This window comes from Tenrec ecaudatus, chromosome 13 (genome assembly GCF_050624435.1).
Source record: "Tenrec ecaudatus isolate mTenEca1 chromosome 13, mTenEca1.hap1, whole genome shotgun sequence".
Lineage (NCBI taxonomy): Eukaryota > Metazoa > Chordata > Mammalia > Afrosoricida > Tenrecidae > Tenrec > Tenrec ecaudatus.
Window position 1 is genome coordinate 102073946 of NC_134542.1, and position 21520 is coordinate 102095465.

Here is a 21520-nt window from a genome sequence, read left to right on the forward strand (position 1 = left end):
ATATTATATGTAAATAAAACTCTTAAAAAAGTTCTTTGCTCTTTCCACATAGAGTTAGTAATTAGTTCTATTTCTTTGAAGAATGATGCTGGGATCTGAATCATAAGTGCATTATATTTAGACATCTTGTTTTGTGTAGAATTGCTATTTTTACAATATGAAGTATTTTTGTTTATGAAAATAGATTATTTGATTTATGTAGAACTTTTCTGGTTTCTTCATAGTACTGTTCTGTAGTTTTCTTTGTTCAAGCCTTTTGTTTCTCTGATTAAATTAATTCCAAAAGTATTTGGTTTTTTTGTTTCATTGATTTTTAAAAAATTCTAATATTCCACCATCACTGTGCAACTGGCCAGGGTTTTGCTGAGAATCTTTGGATCTATGTTCAGAGGTTCTGTCGTCTCTAGTGTGGGATGGTTATCGGGATTATGCTTGCTTCGTACAATGTGTTCAAAGTTTGCTGTCCCTTCTAGATTCTGCAAGAACTTCTGCAGAATTGGACTTAGTTTTTTTTTCTGAATGCTTGATAGAATTTCCTGGTGAAGCCATCTGACCTGGATTTTGGTTGTTGTTTTAAATGTTTTAATTATGGGGTCTTTTGTTGTTGTTGTTCTGAGTCTGCTGAGGTTTTCTTGTATTGATCTGTGTTATCGGTAATTTGGGTAGAATTACCGATAGAAATGTGTCTATCGCATGGAGCTTTTTCAATCTGTTGGAGTAGAGCCTTTCATAGCAATATTCCAATTTGTTGGAGGATAGTTTTCATAGTGGTATTTTTATTTCATTTAGATTTCTAGTGATTTCAATTTTTCAACTCATTTTTGATGTTTGTATCTTTTCCTTTGTTGTTGGCAAGTGGTTTGTCAATTTTTTTAACCTTTCAAAATATCAACCTACTTTCTTGTTCAATTTTTCTATTATTTTTCTGTTTTCTAATTCATTATTTCTGCTCCAATATTTATGATTACTTTTCTTCTGACAATTGAAGATTTGTTTTGTTGGTTTTGTTCTGCTTATTACTAGGTTAAGGTGTTGACTTTGGTTAGCTCTTATTTTGTCATGTGTGTTTATTGCATTTTCCTCTGAGTATTTCTTTTGCTATGTCCCAAAGGTTTTGGTATGTTTGTTTGCATTCTCATTTATGCCAAGGGTTTTTTTCCTCTTAATTCCTGATGTCATCACTTACTGAGTAGTAATTGTGCTGCTGCTGTTTTTGTTTTTTGTTTAAGCAAGGTCTTGTTCAGTTTGCATGCATTTGAGTGTTTATTACGGCCCTTTCTACTGTTGATTTCTAATTTCATAGCATTGTGATCTGAGAAAATAGACTGTAAAATCTTAGTATGTATAAATGCCTTAAATCTTTCAATGGGATGGATTGCCACCATGGCTGCAGCAATGGGCACAGGCATTGCAACAATTGTAAGGATGGGGCAGGACCGTGCAGCGTTGCGTTCTATCTTATGTGGAGTCACTACGGGTCCAAACCAACATGCTGGCCTCAAACAACAGGTTGGCTTGGTGATCTAGCATGTGCTCTTCCCTAGAGAATGGCCCATGTTCCTTCAAAAAGAATGTAAGCTATGTTGCTGTTGGGTGGAGTGCTCTCTATGTCTGAGACATTGAATTGGTTCACTTTGTTGATTAGTTCTTTTGTGTCTTTATGGAGTTTCTCTTTGATCTATTCTCTTTTGAGAGTGGTATAGTGAAGTCTAATACTATTATTGTATTGACTATCTCTTCAGCTCTAAGTGTTTGATTATCTATTGCAAGAGTCTTTTATTGGCTGTATGTTTACTATGTCATAGATTCCTTTCTCTTGTTCCTTAAATCATTATATTATGCCCTTCTTTGGCTTTCGTGATGGATTTTACCTGCAATTCTATTTTATCAGAGATTAATATTACCACTCCTGCTTTTTTTATAGCCATAAACTTGATATATATATATTTCTATCCTTTGCTTTTTAGTCTCTTTTTTATTTTGCGTTTAAGGTTTCATGTAGGCAGCATATTAATAGGTCTTGCTTTCTTATCCTGTCTTCTACCCTCAGTCCCTTAAGTAATGCATTTCATCCATTTAAAATTTAGCAAAGTAATTGATACCTGTGGATCTGATGCTTTCATTTTGCTGTGGTGTTTTTTCCAGTGTTATTGGTTCCTTGGTTCTTCCTATATTTCTGTGCTTTTTAACCACTCTTTTGAGTGTGTATTGATTTCCGGGAGGTGTTGTCTTGTATATTGAACTCAAGTTTCTCTTCTGTTGTTATTGATTATCCGTCCACAGTGTTCCCATTAGTATTTTTCAGTAATTCTGCTCTTGTTTTTTATACATCCCTTTAATTTCTACTTTTCTGGAAATGCCCTAATTTCTCCCTCATATTTGAGGATTGATTTCACTGGATATAATATTTTTGTTTGGCAGGGTTTTTTGTGTGTGTTTTTTTCTTGCAGGGTTTTGCCATCCCATTTTCTTCTTGTCTGCTTGGTTTCTGCTGGAAAAAACATCTGAGGCTTTTCTGAGTGGTTTTCCTTTGTAGTTGACCCCTCTGCTTTTTTCCTAGCGGCTCTCAGGATTCTCTTTGTGCCCTTGATTTAGAGTTTGATTACTATATGTCATGGTGCTTTTCTAAACTCTCTTTAGAATTCTCCCAATTTATTGAATAGTGGTTACTCCCATTTAACACTGGTTCCATGTGGATGTTTGTGTTTCTTCCTGTTTGTTTCACACTTGCACTAAGAAAAGATACCCAGCACTGTCGTGCCCAGCACCCTTCTCAGGATTGTTGGTGTGTCTGAGCCCATTTTTACAATCATTGTAATAATTCAACTGAGAAGTAAATTATCCTACTGATGGCTGTGTATGAGTGAGTGCTGGTGGTGTCTGGGACTGACGCAGGTGTGTGAGGAAGACTGTGGTGGGTGGGCTGCCTAGGAGAGAGCACTGGGTGCTGCGTGCGTTCCTTTTCCTTGTCGTTTTTGGCCTGCTCTTATTGTCTTCGGGATGTGGGTGCTTGCTTAGCTATTGAGTTGTTTTCCAAGATTGCTGGAAATCTGGATTTCCTTTCTTGTTGTTTTTCTCCTAATGGTTGTAGAGTTATTTACTCTCTATCTGTTCCATCTTCTCTCTTGAATTGGAACTCTGGTTGACACTCAACATTTTTATTAATGAGACTGCACACATAAAACAGTTTTGAAATTTGAAGATTATATGTAAGTGATAATTGGTTGCATTGAATGTTCATTTTGTTTAGACAAGTTCTTCAGAAAAACAAAAACAAAGAAACTCTGTTGATGGAAATTCCAGTCAATGACTCCCTTAAAATCAGAAATGGGTGCAAGGGGATTGGGCACCAATAGGTTTTATTTGGGGTGGGGGACGTATCCATCCAGATAAATGTCCAAAATTTTCCAAAAGTGAGTCTTCCAAATTCATTTTAGACTGATTACTCAGCATCTATGAAAAATGCCACGCTGAATAAGAACCGTAGATGGTCAGAGGGAAGGGGTCATACAAAGTCAGGTTAGAATCTTTCATTTAGCTCTTACTAGCTGGATGACCTTGTGCATGTGTGTTTAACTTAATTGGGTCTCAATTGCCTTATTTGTAGAATGTTTTTGTTTTCCTTTTCTTAGAGGATTAAAAGTGCATTGTATAAATCCCTGCTAGTGTTCTTTCCACAATGAAGCCTTTCCAAGTAGCAGGAATCATGGTTACTTCCTCACCTTTGCCTTAACTAACTCGATGGGACTACTCTTTTCCCTTTATCCATCCAAAGCTTAACTAATCTTCAATTATACAACTCAAGATCTGCTTTGTCCACCCAAGAGCTACTCAAACTAAAAAACATGTATCTTTCCTGAAAGGTGACATCCTCAATAAGTAATAAGGATCATGTGGAAAATATTCAGGTCTAGCTACTGCTGTTAATTAATAGTTCATGCCCTGCTCATGTGTAATTTTATACCTGGAGAGGTCATCTATATCACTTTTCCTAGAGTTTCATTCTAGAGTTTTTACAAAAACCAGTTAATCCCTTCAAAGGTCTAGATTCCTTCTAGCCTCCTTAGAGGTAAGTGTTCATTCCCTGAAGGACAGGGAGAGCGACTTTGCTGCGGAGCTCCTCAGTCCTACCCTTAAGCATAAATGTCACTTTGTCTTCCTTACCATTTCACAGATGACAGCAAGGTGAGGATCAACAGCAGCCCACCCTCAGCCACCCTAGGCAGCCTCCTGGATGACCAGCACTGGCACTCTGTCCTGGTGGAGAGAGCTGGCAAGCAGGTGAACTTCACTGTGGACAAGCTCACCCAGCACTTCCGCAGCCAGGGTGAGGCCGATGCCTTGGACATTGATTACGAGGTGAGTGACTCTCTCTGCCACCCTCTACTCCCATAGACCCCGGTAGCACATCAGGGAACACAAGTGAGATTCAAAAGGCATGTGGGGCATGTGCAAAATTGTAACGTGGGGATTTTGACCCTCCACCCATGTCCTGGCAGCCTAGAGTGGAGCAACAAAGAGAACAGCTTGGACTTGACTTGGGGAAGTGGGGTGAGGGAGAAATAATAATTTTGACAGTCAGTAATAATATTCCAGATGATATGGTAATTGTTCACACTTTTAAAATAGGTAATTTTTTCTTTCCCTGGATTTTTCTATCTGATTTTTTTTCAAAAATGTTTGTCCTGTGTCTTGATTACTGGCATCATTTTATTAAAAAATCAACTCACCTACAGCACTTGCAATCTGTACTCTAGGTACTCAACTTTTGCCTTTATTGCTATACAAATTTTGGTTCATATCCATGGACAACTGTTTCTTCTTAAAACCCTAGTAAAAGAGACAATGAAATGAACCCCATCACAAAGGGAAGGTTGTACACAGGTCTGAAAACTGTCAGTCCACTGAAGACATCATATTTATTCGGTTCAAGATAGGGCTGCACTTGATATCAGGCTTTGTGGTGGGCAATAGAATCTCAGACAGAGCAGGGGCAGAGTCTTTGAATGGTAGACAAGCTCACAGTCTATCAGAGAGTCAGGTTTGAGATTAGTCACTGCAGAACACGGTCACCAAATCCTTCAGCCTAAAAAATAGCAAAGGGCTCCTACTACCAGCTGTGCCAACTCTTGCCAGATAGGGTTATTGTATGAATACCATAAGAAAGGCATAATAGACCAGTAGCATCTTATGCTCATATCTGGGCATGGGGCATAATGTGGCAAATGATTCAGTATTTCTGAGTTTAAATGATAAGCAAGCAGTGGTATGTTGGAGCAAGTGTGTACTGACTCATGAGAGCCAATTGTGAATTCTGTGAGCTGGCCAATAAGCAAAGGCATTTAAAAACGAAGTCACACAAACTTACAATTGAATTTAAAAGATAACAGAAGCAATACCCCACTATCATTGTGTCAATTGCCACCCATGGCAGCCACGAGTGCTACCATGAGAACTGTTTTGAGATTTGCTTAGCATAACCTTTATGGAAACAGACGACAAGGCTGGTATTCTGTGGCACATCTGGGTAAGTTCAAACAACCAAACTTTTAGGTTAGTCATCAAGTCAGCAGAGAACCCTAACGTTAAATGATCATTTAGGTAAAATCCTAATTATTTTACTATCTTATAACATTAACTGTGCTGTTGAGAATTTTAAAGTCGCTTATATCGGTTCATCTCTTTCCACCTCCATGGCTAGTGACATCGCTTTGATAGCATCAAACTATTTGCTCTCAAACTGTTAACATCTCAAATGATGGAAATCTCCACACAGCAGGGCTTGATTTTTTGTTTTGCTGATTGTCTAGATCAGGAGTTGGTAAGCTATGATTTTCAGGTCGAGTCTACTTTCAGTCTTGCATTTTAATATATGGTCTGCAGCCTAAGTAAAACTTTGACATTAGAAAAATTGTACATAAAACCCCAAATAAAATAATAGAATACATGCCTATCACCATATGGGGCTACAGGTAGATTTCAACATAAATCAACAAATGAATTTGGTTAGATTCATTTGTAATGTACAATTTTCATTTAAGAGCATTGGATATTAACTTATCATTTATAAAGTATATGCTATGTATTTTTACATCAGTAAAAATTTGATATTTATTTATGTGTGCATGCTCAGTGTAATGGATTATTTAATGTGGCCCTCTAGCCATAGTATCTGTAAACCCCACCAGATAACCCTTTCCTGATGGGCCTGAGGGAGAGAAGGTCGGGGAAGACACTTATAGGATGCGGTTGTGAGTGCTGCATAACAGGGTTACTTGTGGGTGTCATCCTGTGGATAGAAAGGCAACCATCTCAGAAACAGAAATGAGGGACCGTTACTATCTGCAAGAGATAAGAGGCAGGAGGGTACTGCAGCCTTTGGACTTCAAGATCCCTGAACATTGAACTTCCTTAATCTAGGAGATGGCTTGGACACCAGATGAGTGGCAGCATCAACCATAGAATCAGGAACTGGAGCACGAGGCAGAGACGTGGATTTCCTGGTCCACAGATAAGTAAGCCTGATGCTGAGGCAAGAGGCTGGCTTGTGGAATGAGGTGCTTTTAGGCAGTAAATCAGGAGAGCTGAAATTGTGTGCCTTTGGGTTCAGGTTGAGTGTTACACTGCAGTGGTGTGCCATTTGGGCATTTATTGGTGAGATTTAGGCAATCAATATGACCATTCTAGCCATAATCCCACCACTTGTCTGTCAGAGTTTTTCATACTGTGATGGCATGCGTGTTGCTATAATGCTAGAAGTTATGTCACTAGTATTTCAAATACCAGCAGAGTCACTCAAGGTTTCAGCAGAGCTTAAAGACTAAAAACAGACAAAACAGAGGGAGTAGATGGTTCCCTTCTGAGAAACCAGCCACTGAAAACGTATAAATTACAGCAGAACATTTTCAGACACTGAGAGCTTCATGTATTGCAATGGAAGGGTGTCAGATACGTTGTAGAAAGATGGGCTCCCCTGACCCCCACCCCCAATCCAGGTTTGAAGACACTTAAAATATAGCAGCAAGTGCAGCCATTGCTGTGGTCCAGCTGAACTAACTGGCCCCCAATATTGGAAAACCAAAATGGCAGCCCACGCTTAGCATCAATCATCAAGCTCAAAGACCTGAAGGAAAAACCTTGGGTTTCATGGGAAACTATTCTATGGGCAAAACATTGAATGATGCAGGGGGTACCAACAGATGATTGAAAGAACACTCAGGATCACTACATAAAAAACAACTAGTAGACATTCAACAATTTCAAGAGCTAGCATATGATCAATAATCAATGATACTAAAAGAAGTCCAAAATACACTGCAGGCATTAGCAAACACAAGACTCCAGGGATTGACTGGGTAGAAAGTGAAATAACAAGCTGAGGAAGCACTGGATGGACCCACTAGTCTTTGCCAAGAAATTTGGAAGATGGCTACCTGGAGAGCCAACTGGAAGATATCCATAACTGTACCCATTCCCCAGAAAGATGCGGCCACAGGGTGTGGAAATTATCAAACAATAGCGTTATCCCAGACAAGTGGCATTTTGCTGAAGATCATGGAACAATGTTGCAGCAATACCTCCACAGAGAGCTGCCGGAAATTCAGGCAACATTCAGAAGAATATGCAGAACAAGGAATATCATTGCTGATGTCAGATGGATCTTGACCGAACAAAGACCGCCTATGCACTTATGTGTGCATATGATACAGATACATAGACATACCTACATATTCACAACACATGCATAGATATTCTTTTAACATAGACAGTCAGTTTTAAAATATTTATCAACATAAAACTAAACGCAGACATAGTGTAAGATAATGCATAAGAGTTAGGAAAGGCCTAGATGATGGTGAACCGTCTGGAGCATGTTAAAGAGTAATAAGGGTATAACAATCCACTAGAATGTCATGGTCAGTTTGATGCTTCAGACTAGTGATTTCCAAACTGTGGTTCAGAGGCCATCAAATCAGTATCGCTGGTGAAGACGTTCTGAAAATGCAAATACTCAGTCTCCACAAAGACTTACTGAATAGAATCAGGACTGGTTTTTGCAAGTCTTTCAGGTGATTCAGAAATAACCCAATATTTGAAAAGCATCATTAAAGCTATTTCATTACCTAATTATTTATTTTTGTAAAATATCTTAGATACATTTTTGGCTATTGAAATTATTACTGTTTTAAAATTCTTTCAAATTTTTCTAAGGTCGAATGATTTGTATAAATAACGAGTAGACGTACATCCCAAGAGTCTCTGGTTAGAAAATAGTTCAAATGAGACATGGAAAACCATTCACTTGGATTTGATCTAATCCCAAACAGAAACAGAAATGTACTGAAACGTATCATCTTAGTGAACAAAAGCACAAAGGGACAAAAGTTTCAAACGAGCATTTCTCCAGCAAGTATCATATATGAAACAGCAAGATGTGAAAGAAAACCTCTAAAACATCACAAATGTAGAAAATAGAAAGTGATAGTTGTATGTACCATGAGTTACAAAAAGAGTTAAAAACAGTAGCTCTGGATTATCACGCGCCTCCTGCCTAGGCCTCCACGTGGGTCCCATGGAGAAGCCCCGAACTGCACATCATGGAGGCGGTGGAGGGTGGGAACTCGGCTGGAGCAGAGGCCCCGCAGCCTCAGAAGCGATACTACCGGCAACGTGCTCACTCTAACCCCGTGGCGGACCATACACTGCGCGACCCAGTGAAGCCAGAGGAGATGGACTGGTCTGAGCTATACCCAGAGTTCTTTGCTCCACTAACTCCAAACCAGAGTCGTGATGACCCAGAGGATAAGAAAGAAAAAGCCGCAGGCCCAAATGGAGTTTGCAGACATAGGGTGGCTACGGTGGTCTGCTAGTGGAGCTGTCGCCACTATTCCCAAACACACTCATTCTGGGCCTGGAAATTCGGGTGAAGGTTTTAGACTATGCAAGACCGGATTCGGGCCCTACGTGCAGCTCCCGGCGGTGGCTTCCAGAATATTGCTTGTCTGCGTAGTAATGCCATGAAGCATCTTCCTAACTTCTTCCAAAAGGGCCAGTAGTCAAAGATGTTCTTCCTCTTCCCGGTCCCACATTTCAAGCGAACTAAGCACAAGTGGTGAATCACCAGTCCCATGCTGCTGGCAGAATATGCCTACGTGCTGAGAATCGGGGGGCTGATATATACCATAACTGACATGCTGGAACTACACGATTGGATGTGCACCCACTTTGAAGGACACCCTCTGTTTGAGCGTGTGCCTCTGGAGGAGCTGAGTGAAGACCCTATTGTGGGACAGCTGGGCACTTCAACCGAAGAGGGAAAGAAAGTGCTACGCAATGGAGGGAAGAATTTCCCAGCCATCTTCCGAAGAATACAGGATCCCACTCTCCTAGCAGTGACACCCCCCCACCAGCCCCACACAGCCTGCTCACTGACTGCTCGTCTTGCCTAGCTTGACCCCCTCTTCAAGGGGCCAGAAAGACGATCAGATCCCCCCTGGGCCTTGCCAACACAGGCTGCCAGGGTTAAGAGGCAGGGAACCTCAAAGAAAGTGGCCAAGGCAGAGCCGTCGTTTTCACAATTACTCCGGGCTCCTTCCCATCGTGCCCCTTTACTGAGGGCAGAAAGCAGAAGAAGCTGACTGAGAACGTCAAAGGACCTTGGACTGGAGGGGATCTCGGCAGTGTGGGTTCTGTATCACCTCCCACCCCCCAGCCTTCTCACCTCCTGAGATCTCTCCTTAGCTGGAGCGAGGAGCTATACTATTCCTCTAAACTGCCTGCTGGGCCAAAAAAAAAAAACCCAAAACAGTAACTCTGAAATTTATGTATAGCTTTGACTTTGAATGGGTGATCAGAAAAGTATTACTAGGTTGATTTTAGAAAGTTCTATTTGGAAACAATCTTAATTAGTAGTGGAATAAGTAATAAGACAGTAAGGGTGAAGATGAATAATTGAAATATTAGGACCTTTTAAAAATATAATTTACATGGTGGGTGAACTATAAGAGAACTCTTCCTTTTGATTCTATCTCTAATTTAACATACTATTAATAGTTATTTTAAAAGAGATTTCTGTCATTCTCTTACTCAGATCACAAAATGGAAGCTCCTGAATAAATGTGTTTGAGCTGTTGCTAACTGATAATCTAAGACTATCCATCGCTCTCCTTTGTCAATATTAACTGATTCAAAAAAACACAATGAAGGTGAAATTATCTCAAAGCAAAGACAAACAAAACACCCATGCTGCCTAGTCAATGCTGACTCATAATGAGCCCCTGTGAGCTTCCAAGACTATCACGGATTAAGGGAGTAGAGAGCCCAGTCTTTCTCCCTCCCACAGAGCTGTTGGTGGATGATTTTGAACTGCTGACCATACTTATTGCAGCCCAACCCACAGCCACTGCAGCCCAGGGCTCCTCGCAGTGATGCACACTGACCTCCTGAGTGTCACAGCAGAACTCTGCCCCAAGTCGTTCTCATGGCTGACTGTTCAGCCATGAAGTGACCACAGTGACTTCCGTTAAAAATGTCTCGGGTAAGATCTAGTCTCCAACTTCTCTGACTGAGTACATTAATCATTTATACCACCAATCTGTGGATTTAAGGACTACAGGATCTATAAAATCATCTTAAGTCTCATTACTTCTCCCAGTATTTTTACCTTAGGAGATGGTTTTGAAATTCACCAGACTCCCTAATTTAACATTTTGAACTATGTCTGCTGATTTATGTGCTGGGATCATGGTTGATTGACAGCATAGTGAATGTCATTTTTTAAGAAAATGAAACCTAGTGATGTCATACAATTTATGAGCTTAAAACAGACTATTTTGGGATGTGCTTGAATTCTGTAGTGCCCCATCGCGGGGAAAGATGCTACCAGGCCAAGAAACCCATCTGAAATGTTCCTCAAAAGCATCTGCTGATTCAGAGAATCCAGACTTCTTACGCTACGAAATAGGAACGAAAACAGAGAGTGCTGCTGTGAAAATATCGTCAAATACAGGCTGTTCTGGAGAAGACTGCAGAACAAAGGGAGTTTTCTAGCCTTAGACAAGTCCACCTCAACGCTGAGTGGTGACAATGGTGTACTGAGCCCAGGAGCCCTCTGCTCTAATCACTTTTTGACCACCACCTTGTTCGATAAACCTGAGACATGAGAATTCTGAACTAGAGTCATATTGAAGCGAAATTAGAATGCCTATGGCAAGGAATTGAATGAGAGGCATTATTTCAATATAAGACCCATTTTTCATGAGGGACGATGTTGGTTCAGCATTTCTCACTTTCCATGTGGGAGGCTAAGAGTTCAGTTCTTAGTTAGGGAACTTCATGTACCCTTATCTGTATGTCAGGGCTTGCATACTTCTATAACGGAGACTATAATTCTTTATTGGAGCTTCTAGGTGAAAGACTGGCATGATCCAAATGTCATTAGCTGTTCCATTAGCAACTATCCCAAAGAGTAGCTAATTAAAAACCTTGTAGTCCACAGCAGACCAGGCATCATTTAGTTCCATTGTGCTTGGAGTCATGAGGAGTCAGGTGGCTAACACTGGCAACAACTAGAAGGAATAAAATAAACATATACTTAAATGTAAGGATCATTTTGATTAACATGGTTAGCTCAATCACAATCAGCTTATTGATGTGTTTCCTTTCATGGAGCCAAGTGAGCACCCCTGCACCTTGTCTACCAGCAGTTGCGGTTGTTAAGTGCCATTGAGTCAGGTCCAACTCATCACTACCCCATTTGCAAGAGAATGGAACACTACGTGGTCCTGTGACATCCTCAAAAAGGTTGTGATATTTGAGCCCATTATTGGAGTCACCGTGTCAATCTTTTTCTTTGAAGTGTTCCCCCTTTTTATTAACATCCTATTTTACCATGTATGGTGTCTTCTTCCATGGACTAATATCTCTTGATATTATATCCAAGGAACATGAGATGAGATTTTGCCATCCTCACTTCCAAGGAGCATTCTCAATGTACTTCTTCCAAGACAGATTTGTTTCTTCTTAAAATCCACCGTATTTTGATATTCTTTGACAAAACGAGAACAGCAGAAAACTCCAATTTATAACAAGTGCAATGCCATATGCAAAACATCTACACACCTACAAGGAAGTCGGTTCATTAAGCTACCATTCACATTTATACACCAACCACTAAGCTAGTGATGAAGAATGGACGAGTCCTACCAGCTTCCTCAGTCTGAAATTAGTCAGAGCTTGTAAAGATGCATGCATCATTATTGTCACTGGAAGGCAAAAGTTGGAAATAAAGAGGACAGAAGAGTAGTTGGAAAATATGAACATCCGAGGGAAACATTTGAATCATTGAGCAGTAGAGACAGAAGACCTGATGCCCTGTGGGAGGACGTCAAGAATACCACACATGAACAAAGCAAAAGGTCATTAAAAAGACAAGAAGCATCAAAGTAGATATCAGAAAAGACTGAATTTTGCTTTAAACATAGAGCGGGGTAGAAACAATGGAAGGATGATGAAGGGGTGACTCAATTTAGGCTTCATTATGTGTGGTGAGGTGAGTTCATTTTTATGGCTCTTGTAGCCATCATCATGTGACCCCTAAAGTGAATTAACCCTTGTAGGGGATTTGATAGTTTAGCCATCCCACTAAAATTAAAGGGATGGAACTCTACAAATTGAAGGAGGATTTTATCAGTATTCACAGAGGAGCTAGGAGTAAATTACATCCTCCGAATACCACATCCTTGTGCTGAGAACTTCCTAGAGCCAGGATAGAGTATGTTGCAGCACTGAGGTGACATAGGATGGCAAGCAGTTGTGTCAAGCATAATGGAATCCAATTGCAGCAGAACCAGGGACTGGTACAAGGTGATGCACTGGGCTTGCTATCCAATGAGAGCACTCAGAACCTTCAGGCATGAGGATTCCTGCCAAAAAAGGATGCCTTTGTGTACATTTTTGCAGGGCTAACGGAAAGGATGTAACATTTGCCTGAACAGGTTGGTGAAGAACCTGTCCAGAGAAGGTCCAGAGTAGCTTGTCCTGGGATGTGGGTGGGGTGTGCTGGGACTGAGAAGAAAGTGTCTTTTTGATGGAGTTGTTTTCTGAGTTGTTCCTGTTACTTCCAATTTGATCCCGATTCTAGATTGTAATCTGTGGCTTCTCTAATAAACTCCATAATTGCATGGGTTGTGAGTCCTGTGTTTGCAATCAATAAACAAATCCAGCTGAGAAGTAGAGAGTTCTGTGGTAGGGAGGGTCGGTGTTACAATTGGTAATAAGTTTAATAGGATTCAGGTGAATTGGACTTCTACCATCTATGTATCAGCCTTGGACTGATCAAGAGAATGATTTATCTCTCATGGCCTGAAATTAGAAGAGGTTTGATATCTTGCCATCTGGAGAGTGTACCCCATTGACGGAACAGGCACTGCAGCTCTAAAACCATATCCTATTATACTTTATATTGGAGCGGGTTATATTAAGTGAATCTACAATTTTATTCACATTTTATGGTAATGTAATGTTTGGGAAAAGAGTAGTAGACCTTGCTTGAGAATATTAATCAAATGACATGACACCTTGCCAAGATGGATGCTGTTGTCTGTTGTCCACCTAAAAGGAAAGCACCGAGGATTTAAAGAACAAAGAAAGAAGGAGAAAGAAGAAAGAACCTTCCATTTTCATTGCTATGTCATCCCACTTCCTATCATTTAGCCCATGGCTTTCACCAAATGCTTCAGTGAGACCGTAGCTATTCATCTTCACTCCTGAGCTAAAACGGATTGGCTTTAAGAAAGAGATAGTTATAGAAACTTTCTGAGATCCCACTTCTTTGACATTCATTTCATTCAAGAAGTCTTTTCTTATCAAAAGTACCAGGGACCCTATTTCATACAGCTATCATAAGTCGAGACGCTATTAAACATCGTGGGTTTAAAAGTTGTGGTTTGTATGTTAATGTTTCATATATTATGAAATAGCATTTGATAAAACAAAATATATTTACAAAAGATGAGCTTATACTTCCTAGGTATTTTAGAGTACAAGTATGTATATATAGATATATCTTCAAAATTAATTTTATAGAAATTTTAAAGAAATAATGAGATGATGTTTTCATAATATAAGAGTGTGGGTAGTTCTCCTAATTATGATAAACAATATAGAATCCAGGAAATAAAATATATTAAAACATACATGACCCCAAATGAAACAAGCAAAACATACATACATGTATAATGACATCTCCTCTTGATTTTACTTTCCTTAACAAACAAGATATTTAAAAATTTTAATTTTCTTTCTTAAACCACATTACTTAATAGGAAAAATAGTAAGAGCATGAACATATAAAACCCAAATGGATTTCAAATTTATTAAAAGATGCCTACTTAGAGTTAGCCAAATTCTAAGGTTAAAAACACAATCCTCCAGATTGCCAACTCTGTACAGTATTTCTGACAGCAAGGAGTGGAGGTCTAGCCACAGGTTAGAGGAAGTAGTCCATATAACACCATTCTCATTTCTGATACCAACTTCAGGTTGAAGGATTTTCCAAAATCACCATTTCAAGAATTCACTAAAAAAAACCCCAACCATTGTTACTTATTATACTCAGGAGAAAAAGAAAGAAATATTTATTACAAGGGAAAATAAATAAAATATGTTAAAGAAATAAACATGAAGGCAATGTCTGGGGTTTTTGAAATTCAATGCCTACTGTTGTCAGAACCTGAGTCCAGGTGTGACAATACATAACAAGTATTGTGAGCCTGGGAAATTTATTGAGTTTCATTGTCTGGAAATTTGACTAGGGCTTTCTATGCCTGTGTCATGTAGTAGGGCTCATTATCACCATTCTCTGTCAATTTATCTTCTGTGATGCTGGAAACTGTGTCACTGATATTTAAAATGATGACAGCATCACCCTAAGGGAACCGGTTTCAGCAAAGCTTCCAGACAAGAAAAGACAATGGAGACAGAGGCAACTGCACACTTCAGAGGAAGTAGACCCTGAAAATCTTATGTGTAGCTTTTAAATCCTGGTAAACACTGAAGGCCTACTAATGGAGGCAGAACACTGTTGGAGACAGTGCTGCAGGATGGGCCACTGGGGCTGCAAGGCACCTGGAGAAATGTGACTGAAGATAAACTGATTCTTCAGAGTGGAGTTGACCATAGTGACATGAATCAGGTAAAGCCTATCAGAGTGGAGCCGTATGGTCTTCATTTGCTAATGGGCCATGACTCAAGGCTAGAAGCAGACCAAAAATGTGCTAGTGATCGGGACTTGGAATGTGTGAAGTATGAATCCAGGAATGTTGAAGTGGCCAAAAATGAAATGGATTACATTAAGATCTATAGTCCAGGTATTAGTGAGCTGAAGTGGACTGGTATTGGCCATTTTGAATCAGAAATAATATAATTTACCATACAGGGAATAACACAATCAAAAGGAATTGCATCACAATGATTGTTACAAAGGACCTTGTAAAATTAATCTTGAAGTACAATGCTATCTGTGATAGGACCGTATCTATCCAAACACAAGGGCAGCCAATTACAACTATTATTCAAAGTTAAATGGTGTGCACCCGTAAAAGCTAGTGATGAGGGAATTGAAGAATTCTGAAAATGTCTTTAGTCAGAACTTGATAAAATATGTAATCAAGATGCATTGATAATTATTGATGATTGGAATGAAAACATTGGAAACAAAGAGGAAGGAACAGTAGTTGCAAAATATGGTTTTGGTGATAAAAATTAATCTGGAGATCACATGTTAAGAGTTTTGCCAAACTAGCGACTTATTCATAGAAAATGTCTTTTTCAACAACACAAAAGGCAACTGTACACACAGACTTCCCTAGATGGAACACATATAAGTCAAATTGACTACATTTGTGGGACTAGACAATGGAAAAGTTCAATATTAGCAGCTTAAACCTTAAACCAGACTAGGGGCCAATATGAACAGACCATAAAATGCTCCTATGTAAGTTCAGGACAAAGCTGAAGTCAATTACAAGTAAACAGGACCCTAAGTAAGACCTTGAGTCTACTCCACCTGAATTTGGAGAACATCCCCAGAACATACGTGTCTTATTGCACACTAATTACAGGAGACACAATGCGTCATTGGGGGACATCAAGACCATCATCATTATAAAAGAAAGGAAATAAATAAAAGGTCAAAGTGATTGTCAGAAGATTCTTAAACTTGCTATGAATTGTAGAGTAGCCAAAGCTAATGGAAGAAAGGATGAAGTAAAAGAACTGAATAAAACATTTCAAAGAGCCATGTGAGGAGAACAAATGACAACCATTATAATAAAATATTTGCAAAGGTCTAGAATTAGAAAATCAAATGGGAAAATATGCTTAGCATTTCTGACACTGAAAGAATTCAAGAAAAAAATCAAGCCTCAAAATGCAACATTGAAAAATCCCATAGGCCCTTGGTCACTCCCTACCATTCCTCCCCTCCCCTCCCCTCCCTTCCCTCCTCTGGTTTTGAACCACTCTCTGTTCCCTTGTCCCTGTGTTGGGCGACATCTCCTCCCTTCCCCTACCTCCCATGCTCTCATGTCCCTCCAGGACCATTGGTCCCGTTATTTTCTTCTCTCATTGTTTGTCCAGCCTATCTTGTCTAGGTGGATCTGCTGATATAGTAATATGTGCATACAAATGCAGATGACTTTGACAACGCCTAAGTGGCACATATGAACATGGCTTCAACAGCAGCAACACCGACATGCTGATAATCAGAAACACCACTAACATACAAAATTTACAAGATCAAAAAAAAAGACAAAACAAAAAGATAGCAAAAAAAAATTGCTCGTAGTTCAAGGTCTGTTTGTTGGCCTTTAGGAGTGTTTTCCAGATGAAACTTGTGTGGTGCCACATCCTGGCCCCAAATCCTTTATACTCCCTCGGGATCTCTTTGCTCTGCTTCCCCCACTGCTCCATTGCATGCCCCCAGTGTTTGCCTCAGTGTGGTGGGGTCAGCTCAGTCGCACATTCCCCCACTGTGTCTCAGGTGCTGTCCCGTGTCGGGCCATGGGTTGGTGCAGGATGTCGCATCTCGCAATGGGGCCAGCTCTATGGTCCTCTCTGTATGATGAGCCCTTTGAGCTGGGCTATCGTACTCTGGGCTTGGTGGGCCCAGGTGTACTCCACTACGACCTTTCTCCTTCCTTTGTTTCAGCTTCCTTCTGGTTGTGGCGTGGTGGGTCAGTTCCTTTCCCACTCCAGACGATCTATTTTCATTTTCTGTGGTACTCCCTTTGAATGTGGGGGTCGGGCTAATTCTGGATTGGGCCAGACAGAGTATGGTCCAGCCTCTTTGTGTAGTCCTCTGTACTTTACATTGCCCTCCTTGTTTGGTGTGTCATGGTGGGGTCTGTATGCATGTTCCAGTTCTGTGGGGACACAACCAATACTCTCCCCCAGGTGGATTAGTACCCTGTTCCCTCCCAACCATCTAGGGAGTGACCAAGGGCAAGGTAAGTGAGAGGAATTACTGAAACCAGAATGAAGGCTGAACATGGTAGTAGGATGGGAGGAAAGCGAAAGAAAATAGAGGAAAGGAGTAGGAGGCAAAGTTCATACAGATAAGCCTAAATACAGATAAGTACATATGTAAATATATTTATGATTATGGGGGAAATAGACTTATGTGCATTTATTTATAGGTTCAGTAGTAGGGTACCAGATGGACATTGGGCCTCCTCATGCACACTCCCCCAATAAAATAGCACCTCACCCTGCTAAACAGTCATTGCATGATACCCACCTTCCCAACATGATCACTGAAGACAGACGTGTGTGTAAGCAAACATGGTGAAGAAAGCTGATGGTGCCCGGCTATCAAAAAGATATAGCATCTGGAGTCTTAAAGCCTTGAAGGCAAACAAGCAGCCATCTAGCTCAGAAGCAACAAAGCCCACAGAGAAGAAGCACACGGCCTAAGCGAATACAAGGTGTTGAATGAACCATGTAGCAGACACCAAGGAACAAAATCAATCATTGTGTGATTACCTTCCTCACATAAACGCTGAAGATGAAGGTGTGCGTAAGCAAGTGTGGTGAAGAAGGCTGATGGTGCCCGGCTATTGAGAGATAAAGCGTCTGAGGACTTAAAGGCTTGAAAGCAAACAAGCGGCCATCTAGCCCAGAAGCAACCAAGCCCACACGGAAGCAGCACACCAACATGGGTGATCATGAAAGGCAGAGGAGACCAGGTCTCAAACAACAAAGGCAGGGGTGGGGGGTGGGAATCACATCACCGTGAATGAGGGAGAGTGTGTGATGGGGACCCAATGCCCATCTGTAGACAGCTGGACATCCCTTCCAGAGGGGTAGTGGGGAGGAGATGAGTCACTCAGGGTTAAGTGTAGCAACAATGAAACTCAAAACCTTCCTCTAGTTCCTGAACGCTTCCTCCCCTCCCAATTATCATGACCCCAATTCTGCCTTGTGGACCTGGTTAGACCAGAGGATGCACAGTGGTGCAGCAGGGATCTGGAAACACAGGGAATCTAGGATGGATGAACCCCTCAACACCAGTGGTGGGAGTGGTGACACCAGGAGGGAAGGGGGTGTAGAAAGGGAGAACTGATCTTGGAGATCTATGTATAACCTCCTCTCTGGGAGATGGGCAATGGGAAGGTGGGTGAGGGGAGACGCCGGGCAGTGTAAGATAAGTTAAAATAATTATTTATAAACTATTAAGGGACCAGGGGGAAGGGGAGAGCAGGAAGGGAGGGGTAGGAGGGAAAAGGGAAACCGAGCTGATTCCAGGAACCCAAGTGGAAGGCAAAACATTTTTAAAAAGAAAAAGAAAAATTCCATAGGCAAAATATTGAATGATTCACGCAGTGTCGAGGGAAGATGGGAAGAATACACAAAACCATTGTTCCAAAATGAACTAGTCGATATTCCATCATTTCAGGAGGTAGCATAAAAGCAAGAAGCATTAGTGCTAAGGGGAGAAATAGGAGCTATACTGAATTCATTAACAAAAAACAAGGCTTCAGGATTTGGTGGAATACCAGTTAAAATGTTTCAACAAGTTGGTGAAGGACTGGAAGCTCCTACCTCCTTGTGTAGGCATAGGAAATTTGGAAGACAGCTAATTGGCCAACTGATGGAAGACATCCATATTTAGACCCAGTCCAAAGAATGGTGGCATGATAAAATTCTAAACAGTATCACTTCTGTCACAGGCAGGCAGAGTTTCAATGAAGATCATCCAAAAATGGCTGAAGGATCACATGGACAGGAAGCTGCCAGAGGTTCAGGGCAGATTTAGAAAAAGACAGGGAACAGGGGATGTCAGTGCTAATGCCAGATGGATCTTGATTGGAAGCAGAGAATACCGGAAAGATGTTGACTTTTGTTTTATTGGCTGTGCCGAGGCATTCAGCTGTGTTGATCTTAGAAAACTATGGATAAACTTGAAAAGAATGGGAATTCCAGGAGACTTCATTGTGCTCATGTATACCTTGTACCGGAATCAAAAGGCAGTTGTATAAACAGAACAAGGGAATACTACATGCTGTAACATTAATAAATGCATGGGACAGGATTGTATCTTCCAACATACATATTCCATCTGTATGCTGAGCAAATAATCAGAGACTGGGTTATACAAAGAAGAATATGGCATCAGATTTGGAAGAAAGCTAATTAACAACCTAGACCACATGCATGAGAGAACCTTGCTTGCTGAAATTGAGGAGACTTGAAGCACTTTCTGACGAAACCAAGGATTGTAGCTTTCAGTATGGATTACAACTCAGTGTAAAAAAGAACATAATCCTCACAATTGCACCAATAAGTAGCTTCACCACCAATGGAGAACAAGTTGAAGTTGTCAAGGATTTTGTCTTATGCAGCTCCATAATCTATACTCACGGATGCAGCAGTCAAGAGACCGAAAGACATATTGCATTGGGTACATCTCCTGCCCAAGTACTCTTTATAGGATTAAAAATGCAAAGATATAATTGTGAGGACTGAGGTGTGTCTGACCAAGTCACAGTATTTTCCATTCCCTTGTATGCATATAAAATTTAGACACATTAAATAAGAAAGAGCGAAGAAGAATCAATGCATATGATTTAGGGTGCTGGTGAAGAATATTGAAAGTATCATGGATTGCTAAAAGGTGACACCAATCTGTCTTGCTTACTTTGGACATGTTTTGGGGAGAGAGAAGTCCCTGGAGAAGGCCATAAAGTTTAGTGAAATAGAGAAGCATCAAAAAGAGGAAGAAGCTCAAGGAGATGGACTGACTCAATGGTTGCAACCCTGGGCTCAGGCATAGGACCAAATGTGAAGATAGAGCAGGAGAGGGCAATGTTCATTTTGTTGTGCATGGCTCATGATGGGTAAGACCCAACTTGATGGCACCTAACAACAACAATATAGCTTATTAATTACCCACAATGACTGAACTCAGCAGTTGGGTCACTGATAACACTTGAACTAAAGCTCTACCCTTCAATCATATGGATAGTCTTTTCAGCATGGCCTATCCTTCATCCTAATAATATTGTGTATGACTAGTCCTCGTATGATTCATCGTGTTACTATGCAAGATTATTCTAGTATGACCTGAGGAGCCCAGCATGAATAACACAGCCAACTGTATTACTCTGGAGATTCCAAGAGTTTACCTCTACTGTCTTTGGGGATGAAAGAAGCAAAACTCAAATATACTTCATAGTGACCCTTTTGTTAGTACTTAAAGAATAAAGACAAGCCAACCATGAATTCTCCAGATAAATGAGATCATCAACATGAGGTTATAATGGTGTGCAAAGGATGTACAGCCACATGGCTACTTAACTGGGGTCAAGACAACAAAGAGAATTGGCACAAAATCATGACTGATGGCAGCTCAGTTCGTCAGAGTTGCATGTGGAGAAGCAACCATTATTGGGATGAATACAATAGTGAAGAGTCGGAAAGTTGACAGGATTGAGTCGCTAAGAAAGTGGTCAGTGTGTCCCTCATAACCACGCTACTGTGTTGTTGTTGTCGGGTTCTTTTGGGTCAATATGAGTTCAAATTGACTTGATGGCAGTGAAGTTTGTTTGTTTGACATGGGAAGATAGTAAGATGGTATAATTTGAGTTAGGGCTTAAATGAAGTAAAGTCATATTTTTACTCTCATGGACTCAATTGAGTTTTATTCCATTTCATCCTGAACTGGCATATGAGCAGTTATATGCCCCGGGAATTTTGGTCTGATAATATTGAGCTTCTTCATAAGGATCCCTTATGGCAGAGTGACTTACCTGGTAGGCTGCTAATTTCAAGCTCAGTAGTTTGAACTCACCAGCCTCTCTGAGAGAGAAATATGAGGCTTTTGCCTCCTGTAAAGATTCATAGCCTTTGAAATCCAATGGGACACTTCTATACTGTCGAATATGTTTGTTATGAGTCAGAATTGACTTGATGGTAGTGAGTTTAAGTTTTCGAGTTTGGGCATACGGTCTTTCTACTAGAA

General features: G+C 40.5%; 1 protein-coding gene and 1 pseudogene across 2 annotated transcripts in view; both read left to right on the forward strand.

Moving 5' to 3' along the window:
* The window catches only part of CNTNAP5 (contactin associated protein family member 5), a 1091618-nt gene that overhangs the window by 529518 nt on the left and 540580 nt on the right, over nt 1-21520 (forward strand). For both annotated transcript variants that reach the window (XM_075529285.1, XM_075529286.1), the window contains exon 6: nt 4175-4359. In XM_075529285.1, the coding sequence (XP_075385400.1) occupies nt 4175-4359 (185 nt within the window). The remainder of the gene's footprint in view (nt 1-4174; nt 4360-21520) is intronic.
* LOC142424740 (tRNA (guanine-N(7)-)-methyltransferase pseudogene) lies at nt 8598-9449 on the forward strand (annotated as a pseudogene).